The 21,888-nt window shown below is 46.0% G+C and overlaps 1 protein-coding gene across 1 annotated transcript in view; it reads right to left on the bottom strand.

The window, feature by feature from the left end:
• Positions 1 to 21,888, bottom strand: part of NFATC2 (nuclear factor of activated T cells 2) — a 157,492-nt gene that overhangs the window by 56,323 nt on the left and 79,281 nt on the right. The window contains exon 7 of the mRNA XM_056844560.1: positions 1,588 to 1,643. Within this exon, the coding sequence (XP_056700538.1) occupies positions 1,588 to 1,643 (56 nt within the window). The remainder of the gene's footprint in view (positions 1 to 1,587; positions 1,644 to 21,888) is intronic.

The raw sequence follows: 21,888 nt of genomic DNA on the forward strand, positions 1-21,888 counted from the left end.
CAGCACTTTAAAAAAAAAAAAAAGACATACTCCATTCCATCAAACTCTGATACTTCCTTCATCTCCCCTTGTCAAAAAAGTTGGATAAGTAGGCAGCAAAGCATTTGACCGTTTGAATATATCAAAGATCTGCCTTGAGAACATGCAATTATATCTATTCTCCTGGTAGATCTATGACTTCAGATAACCACCATACTCAGTACAGCCATGTATGTAATGTAGAAGAGCCCTTCTGCCATCCAAGAAAGCAGAGAACAGTATCCCTTTCCACCCCACTTCAGGAATTCAAGTAAAATAGCCCAATAACCTTGAGAAAGAACACAGAGGAAACCAGGGTTAAGTCCATACTCCTACTATCACACCAAATCTTGGTAACAAGTCTCATGAATTTTCTCAGCATCGTGGAAAGGACTTGCTTTCCTCAGCTCCACCTTTTGCACCATGCTATTTACGGAATGAGAGTCAGCGTGATGCAGTGGTTAAGGTGTTGGACTAGGATCTGGGAAACGCAGGTTCGAATCCCACTCTGCCATGGAAGCTTGCTGGGTAACCTTAGGCCAGTCACACACTCTCAGCCTTGGCAAGTATTTGGATGGCAGACCTCCAAGGAATACCAGGGGCGTGACGCAGAGGCAGGCAATGGCAAACCACCTCTGAACGTTTCTTGCCTTGAAAGCTCTATGGGTTCACCATAAATCAGTTGGGACTTGACGGCAATTTTTTTTTAATGGATGATTAGGAGAGGAACATGACCGCAGATTAATGCCACTGGGCATGGACACAACAGTAGCCTACAGTGCAAAGCAGCATTCTGCTCCTCAAATGCTGTCCACTAGCTAATAAGAGAGAGGTGGTTTTGCAATCAGGCTACTGTTCTCACCATGACAGTTTTGCTTCACTTGGTGATGGCAAATTAGTTTTGCCCTGGGATAATTGCCCTCTACCCTCTTGTAGGCTGAAGATATTCCCTGGCAGATTCTCATTCATCTCTGACCATTGCTTAATGGTTTCTATTTACCTAGATATATGGAAGACTTATGGCACAGCAGCCAAAGAGTAAATCCGCAAGACAGAAGAAGATAAGGGCACCCATGCTAGACACTGGGCCGCAAAGGTTCACTAGAATAGGGGAAAACTTTCAGTTACTATGAGCAATGATGAACATCCAATACACAGTGCTGGATCAGAACCCATACTAACCATGTTAAATAGGGATGCTAAAAGATGCGCTGTCCTATACTAGGAAGGTCCTTTGGCACCCTACAGGCAAGATGTAACAAGGGGACATATGTTTGGGCCACAGTCCAACGTACAGTTAAGCCTTCTTATGGTCACTGATTTCAGTTAACTACAGTACAAGCAAATCCTGCCTAGATTGCCATTGTATCCTGTAGAGGTCTGCCTACTGCGTGTAGTAAAGTATGTGTAAAGTGTGTGTAAAGTGCCATGAAGTCACAGCTGACTTATGGCGACCCCTTTGGGGTCAAGAGACTATGGCAAGAGACTAACAGAGCAAAGAATAAAACCGTGTGTCTGGGATTGGTGGGGGTGGGGGAGAAGAGAGGGGACGAAGCGAGGACTACTTACAGGTTGGCTCTTATCTTTATCCACTGTGGCTTCCATCTCCCAAATCTGTTGTCCATCTGAAAGAAATATTAAGCCATGCTTGAAAACTCTGCTCCAAAAATACATGGACGATGTCTCCGCTAAGGAATTGGGCAGCTGCAAAAAATTGGGGCATTTGACTCCCTAGTTGGTTCTTAAATGCTTCTAGCAATGTCTGTCTAATACACAAGTCACAGTCTTTTCTACTGCTGTATAATTCCATCATGTTATAATCTTGCCCATCCTGTCTCCCTTCAAAATGCCCTCCCTGTTGAGGGCTGCCTGGCATCTCCCTTTCTTTTGGGCGCCAGGCTCAAACATTCCTTTCTATCAAGGCTTTCAGTTAAGGGGCTTTATCCATTCTGTGTTTTAGAGTCTGTTTCTGGTCTGCTTCTGATTCATTTTATCTACATCATCTTCAGCGGCTTTAATGCTTTGTGTTTTATGCTGCTGTTATGCCCTGGGTCATTTTAATGACATTGACTTGTTTTTAGTGGCATCAGTTCATTTTTTGTAGCTTTGATTTTAATGATTGTGTTGTAATTGTTGTGTTTTATTGTTTTAGTTGTAAGCTACCTCAAACAGATCTCTGGATAGGCAGCATATACATTTTCTAAGTAAACAAATAGTCCACTGTTGGTGGGCATAGAAGGGTAGATTTTGCATCTTCTTTCTTCTAATAGCACCTTAAATGTATTTGAAAATAGCTATCATGTTCCAGCAACCTTTAGTCTCTTCCTTGAGCTAACGCTTTCACGCTTCTTTCAACTTTTCCCTGTTCCTTTCAACCATTAGTGTATTTCCTTCCTCTCTGCTTAGTCAGCATCTTTTTAAAAGCCTGTAGTTCAAAACCATACACAGCCATTTTTCTGTTATGCAGATACTTAAACTCACCCAGGTACACTCATGAAGAAGAGTTTTTTATATGCCGACTTTCGCTCCCACTTAAGGAAGAATCAAACTGGCTTACAATCACCTTCCCTTCCCCTCCCACAACAGACACCTTGTGAGATAGGTAGGGCTGAGAGAGCTCTTAATAGAACTGTGACTAGCCCAAGGTCACCCAGCTGGCCTTATGTGTAGGAGTGGGGAAACCAACCTGGTTCACCAGATTAGAGTCCACCGCTCATGTGGAGGAGTGGAGAATCGAACCCAGTTCGTCAGATCAGAGTCCACTGCTCCAAACCATGGCTCTTAACCACTACACCATGCTGGCTCTTTTCTGCCACTGATCAGCTGGGTATTGTGGGGATGGAGGCAAATGGGGGGATGCCAGCAGTGTCTAGGGTTGCCAGGTCCGTCCATGCTGCCCTTAACTCCTTGGCAGAAAGGTGAGATATAAAACAAACACATAAATAAACTAGAATGTAAAAGGCACAAGGAATGGTACAGAAGCAAAACGGACGAGTCTTGCAGCACTGTAAATATTAGCAGGGTTATTGTGGCGTAAGCATCAGTGAAGTTTTATGCTACAACAAATCATGGCTCTGGAGGACGAAGTTAAAGGGGTGACATTTTTCTTCTCCCTGCAGAATGATGATGAGAAAAGCATGGCTGGTTTAAGATTTTTTCTGGCTCCAAGTAACGTACACCCTTTGCCACCTTCCATGCTGATGCCGGCTGCCCGAAAGGGCACCTGCACCAGGAATGCCTGAATATCCACCAGTTCAGCTCATGTCCTGTTAGCTGATCATGAGCAGGGAAATGATTTTTCAATGATCCTCTGAGCTGTTCGTCAACCCGCTCACAACCATTCGACGGGTTGCTTTGCTGTGTTAGGGCCTGACCAGCTTTTTGCTCACGCACAGTCTCACACACCCCAAATGAGTTCTACTTCCCCACCCCATCCCTGCTGCAAGATTGCTCTGCTCAGAAAGCAGTGTTTTAAATCAACACTTAGGTCAGTCAGGAATCATATCAATCAGTCATAAATAAATGCTATGCTTTAATAAAATCCCACCCTTTGGTGTTTGTCTAAGTCAGGGATCACCAACCTTTTTGAGCTTGTAGCCATTTGGAATTCTGACATGGCATGGTGGCCGCAGCAACACAATGGCTGCCACAGGAGGGACATCCAACCACAAAATGATTGCCGCAGCTTAACTTCAGTACCAGAGCTTGTGCTGTGGGGGCAACGGCTGCCAAAGCAACATTTTTTTAAAAATCTGCATATCTCCCATAGTCAATCAGAAGCTTTGCTGGGCCAAAGCCCTACCTGGCCCCACCCACTTCCTAAAAACACTTGGTAGGCACCAGAAAAGGTGTCCATGGGTGCTATGGTGCCCACGGATACCACGCTGGGGACCCCTGGTCTAAGTAGTCCCTCGTTATGCTAACGGTTGCCAATAAGGTTGAATTGGGAGCATCTTTGTGCATGCTATGCAATGCTGATTCTATGACCTTAGGGAGGGAACCTTGGCCATCTCCTGGGCATGGAGTATGGGCCACAGGTGTTTTTGGGGGAGGTAGTTTGGAATTTCCTGCATTGTGCAGGGGGTTGGACTAGATGACCCTGGTGGTCCCTTCCAAATCTATGGCACTTTCACACAGCCCAAATAATTAACGATGGTTTGCAAGTGGATTTTGCCAGTTCACACAGTAAAATCCACCTTCAAAGTGCATTGAAAGTGGATTGAAAGTGTATTATTTGGTCTGTGTGAAAGTGCCCAATTTATGATTCTAAAGTGCCTTCAAGCTGACTTATGGCAACTTAGTAGTGTTTTCAAGGCAAGAGACTAACAGAGGTGTTTTGCATGCATAGCTTTGCAAAAACCCAATGCAAACGCGTCTGATAAAAGTTCACAGATCTTTGGCACCAACCAAACAGATTGGAAGATCAGCTCACATCTGACCAACACCTTTGGACACAGTAAGTTCAATGGCTAAATTCACAGCATCCCTAATCTGCAGGGGTTTAGACCAGTCTAGGTGAGGAGCAATTCCAGGAAATGCTACTCACTGCCTGCTGCACCACTGAAGGCCATGAGTGAGTTGAGCCTCGTGTGGTGGATCGATACCCTCCAATGCACCACCCAGGACACTCACTTGCATTGCTGGCTGAAGAGTCAAACCATGGAGGCAAGTTTGATTTGACAAATGTTTCATAGAATCATAGAGTTGGAAGGAATCACCAGGGTCATCAAGTCCAACCCCCTGCACAATGCAGGAAATTCACAACTACCTCCCCCCCACACCTAGTGACCAGAAGATGGCCAAGATGCCTTCCCTCTCATCATCTGCCTAAGGTCACAGAATCAGCATTGCTGACAGATGTTTCCTGCCTGCCTTGCAGGTATCAATGGCAAGGGGACATGAGGGCTTCTTTAAGTGGACAGAATCGAGCAGGTGCAGAGGAAAGCAATGAGGATGATCAAGGGCTTGGAGACCAAGCCCTATGAGGAAAGACTAAGGGACTTGGGAATGTTTAGTCTGGAGGAGAGGAGGTTGATGAGGGACCTGATTGCTCTATTCAAGTATTTGAAGGGCTGTCACTTAAGAGAAGGGCAGGGAGCTGGTCCTGTTGGCAGCAGAAAGGACTCTCAATAATGTGTTTAAATTGAGGGCGGAAAGGTACCGGCTGGATATTAGGGAAAATGTTTTTACAGTAAGAGTTGTTTGGCAGTGGAATCAGCTACCTAGGGAGGTGGTGAGCTCCCCCTCACTGGCAGTCTTTAAGTAGAGGCTGGACAAACACTTGCCAGGGATGCTCTAGGCTGATCCTGCATTGAGCAGGGGGTTGGACTTGATGGCCTGTATGGCCCCTTCCAACTCCATGATTCTATGATTCTAAGTAAAAAGCCAGCCCTCCTTCTTGGGGGTCAGGTCCGGGTAACATAAATTAAGCTGCATGCTGTGGAGGAAAGGATGCCAAGCTCTGCAAGCCAGAATAACTGGTCCAGTGCAAGGGACATACAAGCAAACAGTTTTAGTGTTCTTAGAAGCTTCCAATAAACTCACTGTCTCTTGGGAAAAAGGGGGGAGGTAGAGCAGGGATGATTCACTTGCATCTGAGTCAGCAGGACCTTTGGGATTGCTCCTGGGGTGGTGCAGTTTACACCCCAGCCCTTCCCCGGGAAAGTTTGCTGCAAACACAAAGTGCTCCATTGTTTCTAAGGCAGCGAACGGGCAAGCTTTTCAGAACGTGCTGCTCCTTCCTTACCAGGCCACCCCCAGGCAAGCTCAGCAGCTGCACGTCCAAGCGGCCAGCCAGACTTCTCCACAGGTCCATTGCAGCCCTGTGACACATCTTCAACTGAGTCAGGGTGACCATAAAATATCAGGCAGAGAGTGGAGTCCACACATGCGCTGTGCTCCAGAAGAATTTTAAATGGTCTGCCGAAGCCACCCAAATTCTGTACCGGGGAAGCAGACTGAATTCCCCAACTTGCAAATATACATTCATTTACTTTCCTAGCACAGTTTCTTCTTCTGGTCATGGAGAGGGGGCTGGGAGCTCTTGAGTGCATGGAACATTTCAACAAACTAATCAGGAAACAATGATGTTACTGCTCAACCACAGACCTCCCCATCTATGGAAAGCATTAGATCTAGGGTTGCCAACCTCCAGGTGTGTCTCAGGGATCGGCTGGAATTACAACTGCTCTCCAGTGTACTGAGTTGAGTTCCCCTGGAGAAAATGGCTGCTTTGGAGGATGGAATCTATGGTATTATACCTTGTTGAGGTCCCTCCCTTGCTCAAACCCTACCCTCCCTAGGTGTCACTCCCAAATCTCCAGCAATTTCCCAGCCTGGAACTGGCAACCCTAACAAGAGCCGATTGTTTTACTGAATCCACATATCCATCTCATTTGATCAAGAAGCAGGAAAGCGAGCCAAGTATCCTTCAACGTGGCCATTAATAAGAAAATGTATTTTATTTTAGCCCTAGCCACACTCAACATATATGGTTTCCCCCCTTCTCCATTTTTATTTTCACAAAAGTCCTATGAAAAAGGTTAGTCAGAGCATCAATGGGGAGGGGCCATGGCTCAGTGGCTGAGCATCTGGTTGGCATGCAGAAGGTCCCAGGTTCAATTCCTGGCATCTCCGGTTAAAAGGACCAGGTGATGTGAAAGACCTCTGCCTGAGACTCTGGAGAGCCACTGCCAGTCTGAGTAGATCATACTGACTTTGATAGACTAAGGGCCTGATTCAGTATATGGCAGCTTCATGTGTTATCAATGATTGGTTCAAGGTCAGCTTGGGAGATTCAAGACTGAGCAGGTATTTCAACCCCTGTCGCCTTAGTTCCAATCCAATCACAACTCCCCCATGTCAATAGCCCAATAACCTTTATTGCTATGGCACCTATGGGTCATGATATTTCACAGAATAACAGTAGTAGGGTGAAAAAAAGCCAAAACACTTTGAAGACCAATGGATTTGTTGAAGCATAAGCGCTAGAGAGCATTTCTTCAGGTGCATGATCTCAGAGATTGTGAGAATGATTGAATTAATGAATAAGTAGTAAACTTTGGTGGCAAAAGGCAATGAAATGCCAGACATTTTCACATATTTGTATGAAAGACAAATAAGCACACCTGCAGCGTATGAAAGACAAATAAGCACACAGCAATCTGCTCTCCATATTGATTCCTAACATGATTGTAAACTAGCTTGTTAATGAATTTTAATGTTGCGATTCTATGCTGTAGTCTAGCATGTTTACTTTGTATGCAGTTTGGCTTTGCCTAGAAACACCATAGACTGAATCACTTGCATTTCATGCATCTAATGAAATGGGCTCTAATCCACAACAGTTTATGCCTTTAAGGGATCACAGGGGGATTCGCTTCCCTCTCCACAACACATGACCCTTTCTGGAAAGGACAAGAGAGAAAAAGAACCCTTGCCCCAAGGAACTTACAGTCCAAAATTTCATCAGTGCAGAGGGCGGGAAGGGAAGAAACAGAGAGCAAGAGCAAAATAAGGGAAATATTAAGAGATGCTGTCACGAGTACTTGGGGGAGGGTCTGTGGTTAGAGGGTAGGCTACATGCCTTGCACACAGAAGAGCCCTGGAGTTAAAAGATCTGAGGTAGCAGATATTGGGAGAGATCCTTCCCTGCCTGAGACTCTGGAGGGCTTCTGCTAATCAGAGTAGGGTGAACTGTGCCAGATGTGTAGTAGTCTCACTCTGCATAATGAACCAACTCTGGTTTGGGAAATTCCTGGAGATTTACGAGTGGAGCTTAGGGAAGGCAGGGTTTGGTAAGGCAAGGGACCTCAGTGGGGTATAATGCCGTAGAGTCCCCCCTCCAAAGCAGCCATTTTCTCCAAGGGAACTCATCTCAGTCATCTGGAAATCAGTTGTAATTCTGAGAGATCTCCAGGCCCCACCCAACAAAGCTTCATACACTCATATGCAGGGCCGGCCTGAGCACATAGGTGAACCAGACAGTTATCTAGGACATCAGGCTTTATGGGGTGCCAAATTAGACAAAAGTGATTATTATTATTTTAAAAAAAATATGGTATCTCTTCTAAATAAAAATAGTAAAAATGATACTTGCCCTGTCAGAAGTTGAGTTATATTATTTATTTCTCACAGCTGTGTACGCAAATTTGGTTAAAATGGGCTGCCTGGGAGCGGAGTGTGACACCAGACACATTGTTTGCCTAGAGCACCAAAAGCCTTTGGGCCAGCCCTGCTCATGTATTTATTCAGAGTTTATTTCAGTTGAGGTTGAAGACCGAACCAAAGTATTCACAGAAAAGGTGGGTGTTGAGGAGAGATGAGAAGGAACCAGGGTGGTGAGGTAATTGGATCGAGGAGTTCCGGGTTCAAATCCTCATTCTGTCATACTGCTCCCTCGGTGACCTTGAACCAGTCCCAGCCTAAAGTACCTCACGGTGTTGCTGTGAGGATAAAATGGAGGAGGGGAAAACCACAAACACCACCCTGATGTACTTTTAAGAAGCATAGGATGGAAAGATGAAGGTGAAAGTACAAAGGTTTTCTGTAAGGGGGATGTTACATCCATAGTTCTGCACAGTGATTTAACATGGTCAAAGCACAGCTTACAAAACCAGATCAGCGCTCAAGAGACCGGTGAATCATGCCAAAGCCATAAAAACATTTGATTTCGTTTAGTGACCGAACCACTGGAACGGCACTAATAAAACGTTGTGAATCTGAGATGTTAAACAAACCCAGATGATGCTTAAATGAGCCCCAAAGGAGGCTGGGGAGGAGAGGAAGGATCGGGCAAAATGAACACATCCCCTAATTGAAGAGCTGTTTGGTTCTTGATGGTGCCTCATTGTAATGACAATGGATGGGCCTTCGTGGGTACAAACATGTGCATGGCGGGCAAAGATTTCCTGAGCAAATCTGTTACCTAGTGCAATTCTGGTCCTTTTAAATAGGGTACCCGTTTACAAAAAGTAAACATCCCGCGGCAACTGTGCTGACCTTTTTGCTTAAATATCATGCTCCATCTGTCTTGCTGGTTTAGTTTTATAATCTCGAGTGTACAAGCCCTAATTTTAGACAGTCAATATTTGCTTTTCCCTCAGCATTTCTCTATAATACAGTGGTTGTGAGTTGATTGCAGACAAACAGATGAGGCTAGAAATAATAGGAAGTAGGGTTGTTTTGGTGGCATCAAAAGAATGGGTACCCCTAAATCTGGTAGTTTACCATTTTCAGCAAAATAATTACTGAAATGGCAGGCATTCTGAGAGACAGCCAGCAATATGCGTGGAGCAAGTTCTTAATTTTGATGGGAGAAGACAATGTACCACCTTTTGCAAAGGGGCAACCTCTGTGTCTCCCTGCCCCTAGCAACTCACTCCCTGCCTCTAGTGACTTGGGCTTAGGGCTGTTGGAAAAAATGTTTTTGGGAAAATTTGGGTTTGGGTTTAATTGGCCTTTTTTCCCAGGAAAACCCAAATGCCGAATTCTCCTATACTGGTAAAGGTGGGAATTTGGCGTTAAATTCGGGATTCCTGAAAAATTCGGCCATTTAAACCCATTAAACCTATTTCACAGCTTTCCGTGGCTCCTGGGGGGAGCATTTTTGCAGGTAGAGGTCCCAAATTTTCAGGGTAGCTTGAAGGGACTCTCCTTGCAAGAACCCCCAAGTCTGGTAAAGATACATTGTATCTCTATGGAGGCACAGGGCAAACTTTGCAAAGATACATTGCAAAGATCACACTAAAGATTCTGAACACAGCCACTTTGCCAATGCATTTCAAAGGAGGAGGATGGGGGCAACCCCATAACTCCTTACCCCATCTTTACCAAACTTGGGGGTTCTTGCAAGGAGAGTCCCTTCTAGCTACCCTGAAAATCTGGGACCTCTACCTGCAAAAATGCCCCTGCAGAAGCCGCAGAAAGGCATTCCTGATAAAGCTGAATTTTCGGGAATGGCAAATTCAGCTTTGCCAACCTCCCAAATTTTGCTGATTCGGTAAACCCGAACCAGAAATTTACCGAAATGGCATTTATTCGGTATTTGTTCGGTTAGATTTTTACCGAATCAACAGCCCTACTTGGGCATGGATTTCCCCCTCCTTTCCGGCAGCCTTTTGGCTTTGAGTGAGGGGAGGGGATTCATCATTGCCACAAGGACCAGCCAATCAGCACCCTAGGCAACTGTTTCTTTGAAAGAATTAATTGCTCTTGGGCTCACTTAAGTTTGGAAGTTTATGTATCTGTTAAAAAAAAAAAAAGGATGAGCATGGGTTTTTAGCTGGCTGGCCACTCACCTTAAAGTAACAGTTTGTGGGCTCAAGACCAAAATTGCTTACAACAGGCTGATGTGTGTGTGTAAAGTGCCATCAAGTCGCAGCTGACTTATGGCAACCCAGTAGGGTTTTAACGGCAAGAGGCTAAGAGAGGTGGTTTGCCATTGCCTTCCTCTGCATAGCAACCCTGGTATTCCTTGGTGGTCTCCCATCCAAGTACTAGACACTGCTTAGGTTCTGAGATCTGAGATCAGGCTAGTCTGGGCCATCCAGGTCAGGGCTCAAGAAGCTGATACTTAATGTTAGTCATGTAATGGCCTCTACGATGGCGAGAACAATGAAGCGGGCTGGTGGGACTGCTCTGTGACAGTCCCTAACAGAACTGAAAGTGATAACACATAACCCCGCATGGTCAAAAAATCAAATCCCTATGAAAAATAAACATAGTAAAGTGGGAGGGGATGGATATCAAGGCACACGCTTGTCTTAGAACGATGCCTTGTTATCAGTGAGCAATTTTAAAAAATCAAAGACTTTCCTAGAGATTGACTACACAAGGAAAAATCATTCCTTCTTTCTATGATAGACATGGGTGTGAAAGTTGAACAATGAAGAAAGCTGATGGGAAGAAAACTGATTCTGAAGGAGAGTTTTACGGATACCCTGGACTGCCTAAAAGACAAATCAGTGGGTTCTAGTTCAAATCAAGCCTGAACTCTCTCTAGAAACTAAAAAGACTAAGCTGAGGCTATCGTACTTTGGTCACATTATGAGAAGACAAGAGACACTGGAAAAGACGATCATGCTAGGAAAAGTTGAAGACAGCAGAAAAAGAGGAAGACCCAACAAGAGATGGATTGACTCAATAAAGGAAGCCACAGCCCTCAATTTGCAAGACCTGAGCAAGGTTGTCAAAGATAGGACATTTTGGAGGACATTGATTCACAGGGTCGCCATGAGTCAGAAGCGACTTGACGGCACTTCTCTCTCTCTCTCTCTCTCTCTCACACACACACACACAAACACACAAGGGAGGGGGGAATTGAGGCATATCAAGAGAGCTAAGCACAAAGACAAAGAGTGAAAGCTGAGTCACCACAAATAGCAAGGAGTGCTCCTGTGCTTTCTGAAAATGCAAGGAACCAAATTGCTGCAGAAAAAAGATTGGGAGGGGGAAGAGAAAGAAAAAGATATGAATTGCTGCAAGCAAATGGGAAGAACAATGATCGCTCCTGTGCCTTTCTATACTGATATAGAGATACATCGGCATCAGGTGAGTATTTTGTTTTTTAAAATAATGGTTGAAAATTTGCTGACACATGGGATCAAAATTTCCTCACTACCAAGGTGGGGGAAAGAAAGCACAAAGTGAGGTTTTCCCACAGTCACGGTCTAGTCGGCAGAAAGTGAGCGGGAAGTAACAGGAACCAACAAAAGTGCCGGAAACGTTACACGTGTGAATGAATGCCGCTCAAATTCTATTGCTAGGAAAAGATATTAAAAGAACCAGGGGGAAAAAAGAAATGGGGAAATGCAAGGCAAAAGCTAATGGCTCATGAGAACGTGCAGAAGACGGGATAAACCGAAGTGGTACTGAGCCAGAAATAATGCAATAACACCCTGCAGAAAACTCCAAAGATACACATTACTCCAGTTACACTGATGGCCATGGGACATGTTCAGCGCCTTTGTAAGCATGCAACCCCCCCAACACACACACACACACACCGCAGACTACAGTATGGTAAACATAAATGTCAAACTGCCTTTATTTTGGTAAAACCAAGTCCTACAGTACGGTGACACAATTTATACTGGCTCACGACTGAGCAACTGGCAGTGCAATCCTAAAGAGAGTTACTCCAGTCTAACTCCATTCATTTCAATAGACGGGAGTAACTCTGTTTAGGATTGCACTGTTTTGTATTAAATTAAGCTCCAGTGAACAATCCAACATCATCTGCACTGTGTAAGAATAAAAGAGTTTAAGGGGGGGAAAGCATAATTCTATCCCGTCTAGCCTGAGCCGCCACTGGACCACAAGTTTTCTGCCAAACTCGGGTGGGGGGGGAGTCTAATGTCAGTCTGCATTAGTTAAATTTTGCTTGATCAGCTACAGCACTCTGGGAGCTGTTGGGCTTAATAAGCCAATTAAGCCAAGTGGAGCTGGACACATTACTCACGATCCCGAACTCATTAGCTTAGAATTGTGAGATGGTCATAAAAGTGTGTTGTCTGCTGCAACTGAGCTTGGCTGGCACAAGAGGTGGACCAAGAGGTTTGGGAAATTCTCTTCTCATTTCACACAAGCCTGCTTTGAAGTGGGTGTTTTTTTTTTGCAACAGAGACTTGACGGACCATCACATAAAATGTCCAATGTTTATTTAAGACACTGGGGAGAGAGCCTACTGCAGCTTCCAGTTGCAAACCTGGTGTGGCAGAGGGAAAACTGGACTCAAGCTGAGAGGCCAGAGTTCAAGTCCCACTTTTGCCATGGACCTGGGCAATCCCCTGCAGTTGCCATTCATCTCCCAAGGAAGTCACGGGTGGGGCTCCTGGTAGTGGCAAGTGCCATCAAGTCACAGTTGACTTATGGTGACCCCGCAGGGTTTTCAAGGCAAGAGGCGTTGAGAGGTGGTTTGCCATTGCCTGCCTCTGCGTAGGAATCCTGGACTTCCTTGGTGATCTCCCATCCAAGCACTAACCAGGGTTGACCCTGCTTAGCTTCCGAGTTCTGATGAGATTAGGCCAGCCTAGGCCATCCAGGTCAGGGTGGTGTCACTCCTACCGCTACTCAATCAAATTGGCTCAGTGCCTATCTGTCAACCTCAGTTCCATATCTTAAAACTTAAATAAACGATCTATTCTGCATGGCTATTGAGGGAAACCATGACAAAGACTGTTAAGGCATTTTGCCAGTAAAACAAAATATTATAGCAGAAATTAGAGATGAAGAGATTGGTGGACTGCTAAAATTCAGGGTTGGCCTTACCAATTAGCCTTTGATACAAGTCAGCATCTTTGCTCAGCAGATGAAAGGCGCTTCTTTTTCTCACCAGGGCCACCTCTGTCCATAGAGCTACTGCACATGTGAAACTACCTTCTAGCCTGTCAGATCATTGGTCTGTCAAGTTCAGTATTATCTACCTTCTGGCATCAGGGGTCAAGCATAAGCTTTTCCTATCACCTACCTACAACTTGATCCTGTAAAGTGGTGATGCCAGGATTTGAACCTGGGAGCTTCTGCATAAAAATCAGATGCTCTGCCACTCAGTCACAGTCCCTCCCATGGCCTGCACATTCTACTGAAAGGAATGTGCCCTTGCTAAGTTGTTGCTTCAAGCCCAGCATTCTTTTTTTCTTTCAAATGTGGAGTTCAGGAATGCATGCCACTGGCCCCCAGGACTGCATGAGATTCTTGGTTCACAGCAACACTGTGGTCAAACACAGCATGAGCAAGCATTTCATCCTTATGGCATTTTTTGAGTGGGGGGAAACATCAATTGCAGCAGACAAAATGATTCTGATTCATGCAAGTGAAAAGTCTGGACAGAGGTGGGCCAATACATAATGGCCTGACTCAGCATAAGTCAGTTTTCCTATGAGCCTTATGCTGATGTGGCTTTTCATGCGCATAGCCATGACAGACCCACATGTTCATCACAATGTCATCCTCCAGGCCAGATTGTCCAGGTATCCTGGAAGGTTTTTGTTGCCATCTTCTGGGCATGGAGTAGAGGTCACTGGGGTGTGTGTGGGGGGGAAGGGAGGACGTTTGGAATTTCCTGCATTGTGCAGGGGGTTGGACTGGATGACCCTGATGGTCCCTTCCAACTCTATGATTCTATGATCCAGACTGCGTCTGACTGGATGCATCTTTTGATTGACACACAGATGTGCATGCCCATTCAGAGGTACCAAATTGCTATATGCAACTAGCTGCCTGTGATGAGAGATGGATAGGGGCCAGTATTCCCAGACTCAAACGAGAGAGAACAGCTACCTCCATTCTACCCTGCTTCAGAACTTCCGGAGGGCATTTGGCTGACCACTGTGGATGACAGGACTACCCAATTACAAAGATTTCTGCTCTAATCCAGCAAGGCGATTCCTATGTTCCTATCTATCTCCTGGCCCTGTAAGTAATCGCAGAACACTAATTCTGTAATTTTAGAAAAGCTACTGCAGCTTGAAAGAATTTGGTACTCTGCGGCCAACTGGCCTTTTTCTTTCTTCAGAAGAAGATTGAATTCTGTGGTGGGCTCATTTGATTCATCTAGGCCGAGAGACCGTCCATTACAGCCAATTTCTCTGGCCTGATGGTGGGCCATGGCCAGCGCTTTCATTTCATGAGAAAGTTCTCTGGGATGATTCACCATGGCCAAAGATGCATGTCAGGGTCTGATTGGAAGACAGCCAGCAGGGTTAGTCATCCAATGTAGCCCAACCCCAGGACTGACATTTTGTATCAGGGGAACACATTTAGAGGTACTCTCTCTAAAGTCGATGGTCTGAAAAATTCAGCTTGAGTCGCAACGAAACATAACAACAGTAGCCGAGTAGTGAAACAGCGGGGGCCAATGGAGTTCCAGGGCTATTTCAACCAATGCCTGTTGCCAAATCATGGAAATATACTTAGCACAAAAAAAGGGGGAGGGGAGAGAGAAGAAATTTATAAACATTTTATGAAACAAAAGCTCCACTCAAAAAATAAAGCCACGGGCAACCTCCAGCTAATAAGTGAGTCACCGCCAGGATGCGATGACTAAGCGGGAGAGAAGGGAATTCCATTCCTTCTGCCAGGTTTTTATGTGATCAATTAGCTTTCGACAGGTGATAGAAGATTCGCTCTGGCTCCCTCTCCGGCTGGTTCCAAGACAAATGCATTAAAAAGCAATCAGTGTCTTTAAAACAAATACATGGCAGAGCCGAATAAATCACAGGCAGGCTCGTTTCTAGGCACCCCCGTACCAGAAAGCGAGCCAGGGAATCTAGGCCAGTAGTAGCTGCCTTGTGCTAATGAAGGCTTACCAGCTGTAAAATTCCAAAACCGTGTGTCATGCAGGGAGATCTTCCAAAACACTGGATTCCACCCTGTCTCAGTGATTCTTTTTCAGTTATGGCAACTCAGTTTCCACGGCCACTTGTGCTTGTGTGTTTGTGTTTGCATCCTCCCCGCCCCCTCCATTTGTAGCATTTTTTTTCTGGGATTCCCCATTCTTCATCTGACATTTGCTGGCCAGGGTACAATTTTTTTTTAAAAAAAAAGACTTTTGCTTGCTGCCAAGAACACAAGAGGCTCGGTCCTAAAAGGTAAAATTCTCACACTGCTTTCAGCAAATGTCTGGATTCATTGCGTTAGATTCCCATTCAGAGTTATTGTGAACATTCTTTGCATGACACAGCGAGGGATGCCAGAGGCTCTCCGTGTTTCCAGCTCTCGCCGCGTCCTAGAAGCCCAAGAGCTCTATATAACTTCCTTACCCACAGAATATCCAGATGGCCCTAATAGGGACCAGGAATGATCCTTGTCCCTGCTGTCTAGACAACCACTGTGTTTCATTAAGCCCTCACTGCCATCCACAAAAGAGGGCAGCACACACTGGGCCATGGCTCAGTGGTAGAGAATCTGCTTGGCATGCCGAAGGTCCCAGGTTCAATCCCCGGCATCTCCAGTTAAAGGGACCAGGCAAGTAGGTGATGTGAAAGACCTCTGCCAGAGATCCTGGAGAGCTGCTGCCGGTCTGAGTAGACAATACTGACTTTGATGGACCAAGGGTCTGGTTCAGTATAAGGCAGCTTCATGTGTTCATGTGTGTTCATGATTCCAAACAATGCCATCCTAGATGTATCATTTGCATTCAAAGCATTGGTGTCTAAGGACCAATCACTGAATGTATATCAACAGGAAAAGGGGACCTTCCTTTCCTTGGGATTTTTCTGGACAGGATGGAGGCAAAAGATGCAGAGTGTGGATGCAGAGGGGCACATGTGTAGACCAACACCTGCCTCTGCATGTGCAGCATTTGGAGGGAAAGCCTACGAATCGAATCAGTCAGTGCTGGCAGATGAGAACGTCTGCCTTGGGAAGTGAGTGGGAGCAGACCAGATATGACTTCTGGGTCCTGCAGTGCGGCTCTGGGAATATACGAGACGTCGGCGAATAATTTCAATTTTATTACAAATTAGTCTGTATAGGACTGTTTTCAATTAAGAGTTCTATAAACACATCCTTTTTTTGTTTTTTAATTCTCCATTTTTTGTGGGAACACCACCTATTTTATTTATGGTGTTCCTAGTCTGCCTTTCTTCCATCACAGAACCCTCTAGGCCAGGGGTATCAAACTCATTTGTTACGAGGGCCAGATATAACAGAAATGTCACTTGGTCATAGGGTTCCCAGCCTCCAGGTAGAAGCTGGAGATCTCCCACTATTACAACTGATCTCCATCCGATAGAGATCAGTTCACCTGGAGAAAATGGCTGCTTTGACAATTGGACTCTATGGCATTGAAGTCCCTCCCCTCCCCAAACCCCGTCCTCCTCAGGCTCCACCCCAAAAACCTCCAGTTATTTCCTAACCTGGAACTGGCAACCCTGCTTGGCCAGGCCAGGCCAGGCCTTGCCAGTCCAGATCGGGACTGGGGGGTGGGGCTGCCTAGGCTGGTTTACAGGCTGGATAAGAGCTCTCAGGTAGCCGCATCCGGCCCCCGGGCCGTATGTTTGACACTCCTGCTCTAGGCAGCATGGAGAGGGTTTCCGGGGAGGTCTCCCATGCAGACATTGAGCAGACTCAGACCTGCTTAGCTTCAACAAGGATCCTGCATCACACACCTTCCCACTTCCTCACCTGAAACCAGGTGATCATCAGGGCTGAGAAACTGAGGGACAAATACAACATGCTACAAGAAAGGTCAGGCATACAAGATGTCAGGAAACCTCACAGACAGTGTGGTATAGTGGTTAGAATGTCTGACTACGATCCGGGAGACCCAGGTTGAAATCCCCACTCTGCCCCAGAAGCTTGCCAGGTGACCTTGTGCCAGCTGCACGCTTTCAATCTAACCTACCTCAGAGGACTGTTGTGAGGATAAGACAAAGAAGGGAATGATGTTGTATGCCACTTGGGGAACCTCACTGGGGAGAAAAGTGGGCATATAAATGTAAATAAATAGCCTAGGTGCTGTTCAGCCAAGCAGATGCTGCTGTGGCTGGTCAGACCAGTCTCAGATACTCTGGATGAGAAAGTCGTAACCCTGAACACACAAAGCTCCCTTATACTGAATCAGACCATTGGTCCATCAAGGTCGGTGTTGCCTACTCAGACTTGTAGCCGCTTTCCAGGGTTTCAAGCAGAGGTCTTTCACATCACAGGCTACCTGATCCTTTCCACTGGAGATGCCAGAGACTGAGACCTGGGACCTTGTGCATGCCAAACAAATGCTCTACGACTGAGCCACTGCTCCTCACACTGGCAGTAATGCCAGAAAGTTGTTGGAGTGCAATTGGACTATGACTTCTCCCAGATTAACTTGGAGCTCAACACTGCAGAGCTGGAAAAGGCTGAAGCAGGGATAAACAAAAATTATCTGTTTACCCTTACAATTCTAATTTTATTACTGGCATCACTGGAAATGGAAAACAATTGTTCTATGAACATTTAACTGATCTGCAAAAAGAGGGTGAAATTAATACTGTCCATTTTGTTTCTTTGCTCCTGTAACCTTTGGGCCCCGCTGAAGACCTACAAATTGCTCTCTTGAAGTATTTGAAGGACTGTCACTTAGAGGAGGGCAGGGAGCTGTTCCTGTTGGCAGCAGAGGATAGGACTTGCAATAATGGGTTTAAATTGCGGGCGGAAAGGTACCAGCTGGATATTAGGGAAAAAATGTTTTTACAGTATGTTGTTCGACAGCTACCTAGGGAGGTGGTGATCTTCCCCTCACTGGAAGCCTTTAAGCAGAGGCTGGACAAGCACTTGTCAAGGAGAAGACTTGGTTTTTATACCCCACTTTTCTCTACTTTTAAGGAGTTTCAAAGTGGCTTACAATTGCCTTCCCTTTCCCCACAACAGGCACCGTTTGAGGTAGGTGGGGCTGAGAGAGTTCTGAGAGAACTGTGACTGGCCCAAGGTCACCCAGCAGGGTTCATGTGGAGGAGTGGGGAATCAAACCTGGCTCTCCAGATTAGAGTCCACCACTCTTAACCACTACGCCATGCTGAATGAACTAATGTGAGTCTGCACTGGGGCAGTTTACAGTACCAAAATCAGTCTGTGAGATCCCAGACTTAGCTCTAGCCACTCTATCTGGGGTCTCCACTACTTGTGTGTGTGTAAAGTGCCTTCAAGTCACAGATGACTTATGGCGACCCCAGCAAGGGGCTTTCAAGGCAAGTGATTAAGCAGAGGTACTTCGCCATTGTCTTCCTCTGCAGAGTCTTTCTTAGAGGTCTCCCTTCTAAGTGCTGACTCTGCTTAGCTTCCCAGATCTGACGAGATCATGCCACCTATCATGCTATATCATGCAGCCTCCCTTCCCTCCACTACTTACTTAGAAGCAATTGTCCCTTCCCTCCCCAACCTAAGAGAATGGCTAAGTGGCCATGCCGTGGCGAGGTTCATTTAAGAGTGAGCTATGCGTGCACCACACTATGCGTGCACCATAGATGGCATAAATAAACATACTACATGTGTAGTCTACACCCGGCCTCCTAAAATACAATTGCTTTATTCAGTTGCTGCTCACTCACGCACTTGCAAACCTCCCAGTCCCCCAGAGTTCACTTCCTTCCGCCATTTCCTGTGCCAGGCTGAGAATGACTGTGCCTTTTTATAAGCTGCTCGCCGAGCTCATAAATATGTATTGTGGTCAAATCAACATAGCAAGGGTCAGCAAGTTTCATGGCATAGGCTTGACATACAGCAATCTAGCACTTTCAGGTTTGGGGGCCAGCTGAAGTCAGGGAATGGCCTAAATCAGTACGCACTTAGAATTTCTGCAACAGTACTTCAATGATGCAATTTAGAAGCAATCCAGCATATAAGTCTCCCTAGGCCAAGTCAACAAATGTTTCACCTGGTACCTTTGGGTTTGAAGACAATGGATACACACACCTGTGCCTTAAAAGCTTCCAGTGACCCAAGCTAGCCTGATCTCTTCAGATCTCAGCAGCTAAGCAAGGTCAGGCATGATTAGTATTTTGGATGGGAGACCACCATGGAAGTCCAGGGTTGTAGGCAATGGCAAACGGCCTCTGAAAGTCCCTTGCCTTGAAAACCCTATGGGGTTGCCATAAGTTGACTGGGACTTGATGGCACTTTCTACCCACCAGTGTTCATTACATCCTCCTCTTCAAGGCCTGGAGAAGGGGTGAAAGTCAATTACTTACCAATACTGTCTCTCTTGAAGGGACCAAAGCAGAAGATGGGAGGTCTCACTTTGGCACTTTATTACTCATTACCAGCTAGGATTGCCAGCTCCAGGTTGGAAAATACCTGGAGATTTTGGAGGTGGAGCCTGAGCAGGGCAGGGGGAGAGAAGGACTTCAATGGAGTATAATGTCATAGAGTCCAATTGCCAAAGCAACTATTTTCTCCAGGTGAACTTCTCTCTGTTGCCTGGAGATCAGTTATAATCGTGGAAGATACCTCCTGGTTTACTTTAGCCCTGGCCTGGAGGTCATATTTGATTTGGGGGGAACTGGGAAAAATCGGCTTTCCAATACCCTCTGTGATGAAAGGGAAAGTAGGGAGCAGAGGAGAACAGAGTTGTGAAGTTAGGGGGTCAGGGCTGGAACTCCCTATTTCTACCCTAGTGTCACTTGACCAAGGTTTGTGGCTCAGTAGTGGAGCATTTACTTTGCATGCAGCTGGTCCTGGGTTCAAGCTAAAGCATTTCCAGTCAAAAGGATCAAGGAATAGGTAATGTGAAAGACCTAACACCCTGGAGAGCCATGGCTCGGTGGTAGAGCATCTGTTTGGTATGTAGAAGGTCCCAGGTTCAATCCCCGTCATCTCCAGTTGAAAGGATGAGGTAGTAGGCATGTGAAAGGCCTCTACCAGAGACCCTGGAGAGCTGCTGCCAGTCTGAGTAGACAATACTGACCTTGATGGACCAATAGTCTGATTCAGTATAAGGCAGCTTCATGTGGCCATGTAGCTGCTGCCAGTTAGAGTAGACAATACTGACCTTGATAGACCAATGGCCAGTACAATAAGGCAGCTTCACGTGTTGCCTATGCTACATAACTGTCCATTAGTCCACTTTTCGCAGGTATTCAAAGCAATTCCTACATACACAACATTTCTGTGATCCCTCCAAACAATGCTGTAAAGTAGGTGAGCGTTATTCTCTCTGTGTTACAGATGGCGAGGGATGGAGGTCGAAAGCTAATAGCTTGTGAAAGGGTCAGCTGTTAAGTTGATGGTTGAGCAGAGATACTAATCAGACACTGGCTGGCCCACAGTCTTAGCTATGACGCTACGTCTGCGCTCAGTGATAGGGAGTGTTGACTCAAGACATTTGGGGTTTTTGCCACTAGATGTCCCTTAGTTCCCCCATTTATATATATGCCAATTCACAATACCTCTGCATGGCCAAGAAACAGAACACGACAGGGCTACCCACATGTGATGGGACTGGGCAGATAAAAGCAGCCTTGCTTCTCAATGGCTGGGATCGCCAGAGAAAGGCAGCAGGATGGACCTTTCACCAACGACACCCATGCATGCACATCTTTACAGGAAATTGACAGAGAAACAATGTGCTTGGGCCCGTGAAGCCAGCATGGCACAGTACAATTTAAGTTGCTGAACTAGTTTATGTCTTCCCAGCAGCAGTTAGCAGTATCAAAGCGATCTGCTCGACATCAATCATTCTTATAAAGTTACAGAAAAGGGCTCAAGCTGAATGCACTGGTGTGGTGTGGGCAAATGCTCCTGACAATGGCTAACTTGGCCCTCAATATCAAGGTGTTGCAAAGGTGCAATGTGTCACCATGTGCAGGCAGCACACTAATGTGCTGGACCCTCAGGGCTCCGTGCAATGTTCAAGATCACACGCATACCCACTGGCCTTAAGGATGGGCCATGGGTAGCGTCAACAGAGCCATGCCACTGGATTGCTTCTGCGGCAAGTGAAAGTACAGCTCAGATGGGCCAGGCCCATGAGTCATCGAAGTGAAATGGAAAGATAAGCAAGCATGCTTCCCCCTCAAAATACTGCTGTAGGGTGGGTGGGGGTTTTTTTTGTTTGTTTGTTTGGTCTTTCCCCCCCCCCCAAAAAAAAAATACCGGGCTTTGCTTGGCCTCCGCTGTCTTAAAGAGGAAATTAACAGCGCCAGGGAGGATGCGCTACACACCCACAACGGCTTATTGTGGGTTTTGCTTACCACTCCAAGCTGCTTCTTAGTGTGCTGGTGGCATTTACACCAAAGCTAGACTTTGCCTTTCTATAGATGACTACAAATTGGAATGTATTTAAACAAAGCAGAGTATATAACTGCAGAGTGGCCTAAGCAGCCTGCATACAAAGGGTGCTCCGATTGCAAGTCCTTCAAGAATGGTAAAGGAGAGTATTTGCAAAGAAAGCGT

Source organism: Euleptes europaea, chromosome 2 (genome assembly GCF_029931775.1).
Source record: "Euleptes europaea isolate rEulEur1 chromosome 2, rEulEur1.hap1, whole genome shotgun sequence".
In the NCBI taxonomy this organism is placed as follows: Eukaryota; Metazoa; Chordata; class Lepidosauria; order Squamata; family Sphaerodactylidae; genus Euleptes; species Euleptes europaea.